The 9,199-nt window shown below is 40.9% G+C and overlaps 1 protein-coding gene across 1 annotated transcript; it reads left to right on the forward strand.

Annotated features, from left to right (window-relative positions):
- The first annotated feature begins 707 nt into the window (after window positions 1-707).
- Window positions 708-9,199, forward strand: LOC137058283 (GTPase IMAP family member 4-like). The gene is made up of 5 exons (XM_067431518.1): window positions 708-823; window positions 5,361-6,023; window positions 6,385-7,176; window positions 7,274-7,378; window positions 8,674-9,199. The coding sequence occupies exons 1-5, from the start codon at window positions 814-816 to the stop codon at window positions 8,772-8,774; spliced, it is 1,671 nt and encodes a 556-aa protein (XP_067287619.1). The 5' UTR covers window positions 708-813; the 3' UTR covers window positions 8,775-9,199.

Raw genomic sequence — 9,199 nt, forward strand, 5'->3', positions numbered from 1 at the left:
TGTCTTGATAAAGATTATACATCGTATGTTTTTATTATCTTATTTTATTAATTACATGGCACTCTATTTTTAATATACTCTATATTTGTTTTTCTTGTCATAATTGTTTTGTGTGTGTAAAACTGTAAACTCAGTCATATCAGTAAAAATCAATTGAAATTGAGAGAGAGATTACAATAGAAAAACCAAAAAAAACATCCACATCCAAATACACAGACACAAATACAACAACTTGGTTGTAAAGAAAAAGAGAAAACATGTACATATTTAAAAAGAATAAGATGATAATACAATTATGAATACAACAGATTGTTTTCTCATAAGTCATGCACTGAAAGCATTTATAACCTGTCGCATGTGATTCTGTTATAAAAGCTGAAGCCTGATCAAAGTAGTCTATCATGCGCTCTCATGTTAACTTGTAAAATATCCAAGGGCTATTTGAACTCATAGGTTTAAAGAAAAGGAAAGCATGCATGGCAGGTCGAACTATAAATGAAGAAGAAACGATTCTGTCAGAGCTTGTTGATGAGTAAAATAAGGCCTTTATGCGTTCAGTGAATCTGCTCTCATAGGCTGAATATTATTCCTATAGTCATATAGATGCAGCATCTGCTGGTTTAAAGTTCATTTCTGAGATTTATTTGGGCAATATATAAACATGCAGGGAGTTGTCTTCCTCTCAGATAACCCTCTCCTATCATCACATGACCCCGTTCAAAGTTCATTCTGAAAGACACAGGTTTAAGACGACTTACTGTGACTTACTTTTCTCTTGGATTTGTGTTTGGATAAAAGGAGAAGGTGGAGCTGATGGAAGAAGGTAATGCTTACTGGCAATTTAAGACGTCAAATTATCATTTGATTTTAAACTCATTTAGGCCTAAACAAAACTTTGTCCTTTGTCTTGTTATTATAGCATCTGTGAACTAAACTGATCTCTCTCACCTAAATGTTTCATGTAGGCTATACGTAGTGTAAAGCATTTATTTTCTAGTTGGTTAACAGGTTTTTATATCATCACTTGGACTCCAGTCTTAAAGACTTCAGACTTGACTCGGAACAACAAACGCAGATAAAAAGTGTTAAACTACAAACATTGCGGATGTGCGAGTTTGACGGTTAAAGGTTCACCCTTTGTGAAAATGAAAATTAGCAATTAATATGAAAATTAATAATTAAATTATTATTTATTCATCCTCAAGTCATGCATTTAAAGAATAATAGCAGCCATTAGTGGACCCGTGGCCAAATTCTTTCCGTGAGGGAGCCCATGAGAGATTCCTTTCTAGATAATTAGCATTAGTTTTTCTCATCTTTCCCTGTCACCATCTCTTTCTCTTTTTTTCTCAATCTTTCTTCACTGTCCCTTAATCTTTCTATTATTAAGGTGTAACATTTGTTCAGTTAAATATCCAAAAACCACTAGGCCAGTGTTATATATTTTGTTGAGTTGAGTACTTACAATACCTCAAATATTTCCAACTATTTGTAAATTGAGAGAAAATTTATATTTTAACCAATGAACTGTGCCGTCTGAGGGAGTCGCCTGTCAGATGGGTCATATCTGCGTTCCCCTCGGTTTCTGGTTTTATTCTGCAGAAGCGCTTTACTCTTAGCAGTGTGAACAAGAGTCACAGCAGCCGCTGAGAGAACGCACAGAGTAACGTCAGATCCTCATCTCAACACACTCAGATGTGTCTGATATGATCAACAGAGCTGCGTTACCTCACACTCATCACTGGAAAAGAGGAAATTGCGCCGGCGACTGTGGCATAATAAAAGTCCCGCTGCTCGCAGGGCGTGTGTCACAATCGCTCCAGTGGCCTTGCTCAGCTTCACCCAAAAATGAAAATTATTTCATTAATTACTCACCCTCATGTCGTTCGACACCTGTAACACCTTCGTTCATCTTCGGAACACAAATGAAGATATTTTTGTTGAAAGCTGATGGCTGAGAAAGGCTTCAGATAGGCCTCCATTGGCATTCAGTACATTTTGACTGACCCACTCACAAGACCCATAAAAGGCACTAAAGACGACATTACAAAGTTCATCTCACTACAGTGGCTCTACAATAATTTTACAATGCGACGAAAATAGTTATTGTGTGCAAAAAAATCAAAATAACGACTTTATCCACCAAGTTATTGACGTGAACTCGACGCATGCGCGAGATTATGACGCAGATCCTCCATTCAATACATGACCAGGAAGAGGAGGAGCGCGGCTATCGCGTGAGTTCACGTCCGAGACCTACACGGAAGACAATAACTTGGCGGATAAAGTCATTATTTAGATTTTTTTGCGCACAAAAAATATTCTCGTCGCTTGGTAAAATGATTGTACAGCCACTGTAGTGAGATGGACTTTGTAACAAAGTCTTTAGTGCCTTTTATGGGTCTTGTGAGTGGGTCAGTGGAAATACAGTGCCTTGCAAAAATATCTGGCCCCCTTGAACTTTGCAACCTTTCGCCACATTTCAGGCTTCAAACATAAAGATATAAAACTATTTTTTTGTGAAGAATCAACAACAAGTGGGACACAATCATGAAGTGGAACGAAATTTATTGGATATTTTAAACTTTTTTAACAAATCAAAAACTGAAAAATTGGGCGTGCAAAATTATTCAGCCCCCTTAAGTTAATACTTTGTAGCGCCACCTTGTGCTGCGATTACAGCTGTAAGTCGCTTGGGGTATGTCTCTATCATTTTTGCACATTGAGAGACTGACATTTTTGCCCATTCCTCCTGCAGAACAGCTCGAGCTCAGTGAGGTTGGATGGAGAGCGTTTGTGAACAGCAGTTTTCAGTTCTTTCCACAGATTCTCGATTGGGTTCAGGTCTGGACTTTGACTTGGCCATTCTAACGCCTGGATATGATTATTTTTGAACCGTTCCATTGTAGATTTTGCTTTATGTTTTGGATCATTGTCTTGTTGGAAGACAAATCTCCGTCCCAGTCTCAGGTCTTTTGCGGACTCCATCAGGTTTTCTTCCAGAATGGTCCTGTATTTGGCTCCATCCATCTTCCCATCAATTTTAACCATCTTCCCTGTCCCTGCTGAAGAAAAGCAGGCCCACACCATGATGCTGCCACCACCATGTTTGACAGTGGGGATGGTGTGTTCAGGGTGATGAGTTTTGTTGCTTTTACACCAAACATAACGTTTTGCATTGTTGCCAAAAAGTTCAATTTTGGTTTCATCTGACCAGAGCACCTTCTTCCACATGTTTGGTGTGTCTCCCAGGTGGCTTGTGGCAAACTTTAAACGACACTTTTTATGGATATCTGTAAGAAATGGCTTTCTTCTTGCCACTCTTCCATAAAGGCCAGATTTGTGCAGTATATGACTGATTGTTGTCCTTTGGACAGAGTGTCCCTCCTCAGCTGTAGATGTCTGCAGTTCCTCCAGAGTGATCATGGGCCTCTTGGCTGCATCTCTGATCAGTCTTCTCATCACAGCTGAAAGTTTAGAGGGACGGCCAGGTCTTGGTAGATTTGCAGTGGTCTGATACTCCTTCCATTTCAATATTATCGCTTGCACAGTGCTCCTTGGGATGTTTAAAGTTTGGGAAATCTTTTTGTATCCAAATCCGGCTTTAAACTTCTCCACGACAGTATCTCGGACCTGCCTGGTGTGTTCCTTGTTCTTCATGATGCTCTCTGCGCTTTAAACGGACCTCTGAGACTATCACAGTGCAGGTGCATTTATACGGAGACTTGATTACACACAGGTGGATTCTGTTTCGATAATTATCGGGTTAATAACTCGACTGTATTTGATCACTAATGTCATCTGCCTCGTGATGTTTGGAATTACTTAAATGAAAATGATCTTACAAAATGGAGTTACTTTTAATAAATTAATTAATGAAAGTGAGTTAAAAAAAATTCACATCCAAACACCAGTCGAATGAGGACAGCTGTCCATCACCGCGTTCACGAGTGCAGAAGAGCACAGATGTTCACTGAGTGAGAGCGCAATAACGGACGATAGCAAAATGCATTTCATGCAAATCATGATTGAGACAAGGCTTCCTTTAAGTTTTGTTGAGGGATTAAGAACAGAAAACAAAGTGCTGTCAGAAACTTATCTTGACACCGTTATCTTTGTGTCTCTGCGTCTGTCATCGGGGTTTGTAGTTGCTCATTTAATTCAATGAGCGAGGCCGTGCGTGTGGGTGGAGGGAATATCTATATCTTACCCAGATACAGCAAATCTATTTTATGATTGGCTGTTCGGTCTCTATTTTTATTAGATTAACTGGTGCGTGGCAGGGCCGTCAGAACTCTATGGGGAACTCGCTTGATTGATTCCTCTAATAGCGCGCGTGTTACCCTGGCGATTTCTCTGCGTGAGAAATACAAGGTGTGGCGTGTGAGCGTGTGAACGGGTTGAAATGCGTGTGTCTCACGCCCAATGCGTGAGACTTGAGAGCCCTGCACTTGTTGTTGATTTTTCACAAAAAAAAATACAGTTTTACATCTTTATGTTTGAAGCCTGAAATGTGGCAAAAGTTCACAAAGTTCAAGGGGGCCGAATACTTTCGCAAGGCACTGTAGACTCATTAGCTGAGCGAAGGCTTCTGGTGGGGGTGTAGACTCGTAGGAGTGAGTCGAAGTATGCGGTGCTGAGCTTGTGGAAGATCCATAAGCAAGAGTCAGAGCTTTGAATTTGATCCTGGCAGCGAGTGGTAGCCAATGCAGAGAGATGAATAGAGGTGTGACATGAGCCATTTTAGGCTCATTGAAGACAAGACGTGCCGCAGCGTTCTGGATCATTTGCAGCGGTTTGATGTCACAAAATGGAAGTCCAGCCAGAAGCGCATTGCAATAGTCAAGTCTAGAAATGACCAGGGCTTGGAAAAGAAGCTGTGTTGCGTGCTCCGTAAGGAACGGTCTGATTTTCCTGATGTTGTGCAACGCAAACCTGCATGACAGAGCTGTCTTTGAGATGTGGTCTTTGAAGAACAGCTGGTCATCAAAGATTACTCCAAGATTTCTGTCCGATCTTGAAGGGGTAATCAAAGATGAACCTAGCTGGATGGTGAAGTCGTGTTGTAGGGTCGGAATAGCAGGGAAGACGAGCAGCTCAGTCTTTGCTAAGTTGAGCTGCAAGTGATGTATTTTCATCCATGCTGAGATGTCCGCAGACAAATTGGGAAGCAGCATATGACTAAATCTTAAGTATCAGTCTCAGCTCCGGGTATACTTAAGTTTCCGCGTCTCGCACAGCTTTCAAAGTATACTCAACCGTGGATGGCCGAGCTTTATTAAAATAATCACACAATACAATTTTGAAAGAAATTTGCAGTTTAACTTTTTTTTATGTCCTCATGTTTTTTTTTCTGACAGAACTGAGAGCCGTTGTTCTGGGATGGCAGAAATCTGACAAAGCCTCAGTCATCAACAGCATTTTAGGTGATGAAGTTGCATCCGACAAACATTTTGTGAAGTCTGTGAGGAAAGATGGTGAAGCGAACGGGAGGAAGATAACTCTGATTAACACGCCATGCTGGTGGGAGAATTTTGGTTTGCAAGATTCTCCCGAGGTTGTCAAACAGGAACTGGTTTGCAGTGTCTTCAAGTGTCCACCAGGGCCTCATGTCTTTCTACTGGTCATTAATCTCAGTTTGCCTTTCACTGAAGAAAACAGACTCAGCATTGAGAAGCACATCAGTCTGTTTGGAGAGAGAATCTGGAGACACACTGTAGTGCTCTTTACACAAGCCGATTCCCTGAAGGACAAATACACCGAGCAGCGCATAAAGAATCAAGATCTGCAGCAGATCATACAGAGATGTGGAGAAAGATATCACCTTTTTGATCTCAACAACAAAAGTGTTGCAGTCAAAGAACTACTAATCAAGATTGATGATGTTGTGGCAGCAAACGATGGCAAGACTTTTGAAACACATGATGAGATGCTACAAGAGATAAAGAGAAATGAAAATGAAGAAAGAGCAGAAGCCAGACAAAAAAAGATGCAGGACAAAAGAAACCGGCTGAATGACATAGGTAAGTAAACCTCACAAATGTATACAAGTCAAAAGTTTGGCTCATTTAAGGGCTTTTCATACTGTTCTGGGTTATTGTCATTCTTAACCCTGCATTTGACCCTGGTAAACACACTTCTAATTTAGCATCGTTTTTGTGCTGATAATATATGAGACTCAAATAGACTAGTGCGCCCTAAAATGTCCAACATTAACATGGCCTTAAGAAATGTTTTTTTTGAGGAGGTGGGGTAGTGAAGGCCCCTGTACAAAGTGCTCATCATATATTCAAACTTAATAAAGTATGAACGTTTTTCTTAAACATCTAATAAAGTTCTCACATATTTTTCCCCCTGACTATTTTGTTTTTAATTTTTTGGAAGAAGAAGCTGTGGCTCCGCTCTCAAAACTGAGAATCGTATTGCTGGGTTGGATTATGTCTGGAAAGAGTTCAACCGCAAACACCATCTTCAATCAAGAAATATTTCAGATAGAAAAGGCACAGACGCATACAAACCATACTGGTGACGTACATGGCAGAGAAATATCTGTGTTGGACACCCCAGGCTGCTGGAAGTATTTATCATCTAAATTCAACCCAAAGTTTGCTCAGGACACAATCCTGGAGAGCATAAGCCAATCACAACACATGCAATTCCCTCACGCCATGATCCTGGTGATTCCTGTTGATACTTCGTTCAAGAATGAACAGAAAAGAATCATTGAAGAGTATATGGCTGTTTTCGGAGAAGACGTCTGGAGACACACCGTAGTTCTGTTCACATGGGGCGACAGGTTTCCAGACGTATCGATCGAGCAGCACATCGAGAGTGAAGGGGAAGCCCTGCAGTGGCTGATTGAGAAATGCAGGAACAGATATCACGTCTTTGACAACACAGACAAGAAGAATCGAGCTCAGGTCGCAGAGCTGCTCCAGAAGATTGATGAGATGGTGGCAGAAAACAGTCTGTACTGTCTGAAATCTCAGTGTGCTGCAGAAGTGGATGTCCATGAGACTGATACACAGCAAGATGAAGAAAGTAGTCTGAACACTGACCAGTTACTGAAAATGATGTACCAGGAGATGAAAAACAGGCGTAAAGAGACAAAACGAAAGCTAAAAGAATTAGGGATGAATTTCACTGATGTCGATAGCATAGATATGCCTCCAAATAGTAAGTTAGCAATACTGTCTAATAATTTCAATGGACATAGCAAATGTTCAGTTAATGTTGCATTTGAGCCCTTTTGTGTGTCATCTTCCTTTTCCAGTGTCGGATGATAAACTCATGGAGAAGATAAGGAGAGAAGTAAGAAGATGGGAAGCAATAATAATGGATGGGATGTTGAACATTCAGAATTCTGAAGCATCATATGGTACAGCATTACACGAAACGCATTGCTAAAAGGAAAATATTTCATTTTTTACATAGTTTAAAGGAGGGGTGAAATGCTGTTTCATGCATACTGAGCTTTTTACACTGTTAAAGACTTGGATTCCCATCCTAAACATAGACAAAGTTTCAAAAACTAATGTTGGACGTTTGATGGAGTATTTCTGTGTTAAAAATACTCCTTCCGGTTTCTCACAAGTTTCGGAGAGTTTTTTTCGAGTATGGGTCGACTTGACGTTAATAGAGCGGAAGGTCCTTGTATGGGCCGTACGGGCTCTTCTCCCGGTAGGGTGCGCGCGCGCGTGACTAGAGCGAGAGAGGAAATGCACGCCCATAAACACTCTCTCAGGTGCAGATCCAGTCGTCCGTGAACACTTATGTCAGTTATAGTCCGCGCCGTGCTCCACTTTATTCCTTCACTTTGACATTAAGAGACTTCAATGCTTCAGCACAGCATTCTGGGAAGGCAGCGCTGCATTTGAACTGATTTGAACGCAGAAATGACGGGAAGCTTCACAACATCGCTTCAGTCGCATCGCAAAGTAGATCTCCACACTCCAAGAAGTGTGTTTTTGACGGAGCGGTCCCAGCGATAAAGGTTCGGTCCTGCTTTGGAAGCAGCCGGTGAGTAAAACTGCTTCAAATGTCTGTTGTTGGCTATCGTCGCTTGAGTAAACATCAGTAAACGACACGATCGCGTGCTTCGTCATTCAAATGTGCTAATGGACTCCATTGTTGTTCAATGTATAACGTTACACTAGTCTGACATGCAAAACCGTTTTGCTTGCCACTGCTAAGGTTTAGTCGCATACAATAGTCCATAAACCGAATCATGTCCTCATAAACTGCGAGTAAAGACACACAAATGTTGACAGTCCACTAAATACAGTCCATACCACAGAGACGGACGTCCTGATGTTGCTGTTTCTATTTCAGCCTCCGAATTAGATTCTGGATCATATATCTATCAGCTGAGATCGATAGCAAGGGTTTCTCCACGCTTGAGGACGTCACCGCTTTGTTCGCACTCGTCATTCTTTAGCTCCGCCCACATGATACGCCTCCAGCCGCTCGTTTTTTTCCGGAAAGACTCGGTACAGCCTATATTTCTTTTATAAATATAATAAAACTAAAGACTTTTCGGAGATATGAAGGATGCAATACTACTCTATAGGTACTCAAGATTGACATGAGATTAACTGAAACTGAGTGTTTCACCCCACCTTTAACAATGTTTATTTCATGCCACTTACTTTGTTCTATTCATGACACCTACAGGTACAGAGGCAATGGTGTTGAGGTGGCTTCAGAAATGTGAGGAATACAGCTCATCTAAAACATCCGGATATGAAACAAGCTCAGAACTCAGTGATCTCTAGAAGATCCAAAGAGATAACACATCCAAACTTCAAATGATGCATGGCTAAAAAACAGTTTGCATTGGTTTTAAAGCCAATTTATTTAGCAATTAGTTGTTAAATGTGTTTTTCTATGTTAATTAATATGTTTGTGTAATTGTAATTAATATTTGATATTTTTGTATGATATACTGTATATACACACCAAATCAGGCAGAACATTATACTACACCTTATGGGCATGCACCTAATATTGTGTTGGTCCCCCTTTTGCTGTTATAACAGCCCTGACCCGTCGAGGCATGGACTCCACTAGACCCCTGAAGGTGTACTGTGGTATCTGGCATCAAGATGTTAGCAGCAGATCTTGCAAGTCCTTACATTAGCTTGTCTGTTTGATCAGACCACATGGGCCAACCTTCGTTCCCCACGTGCACCAATGAGCC

The sequence above is a fragment of the Pseudorasbora parva genome, chromosome 22 (assembly GCF_024679245.1).
Source record: "Pseudorasbora parva isolate DD20220531a chromosome 22, ASM2467924v1, whole genome shotgun sequence".
Taxonomy (NCBI): domain Eukaryota; kingdom Metazoa; phylum Chordata; class Actinopteri; order Cypriniformes; family Gobionidae; genus Pseudorasbora; species Pseudorasbora parva.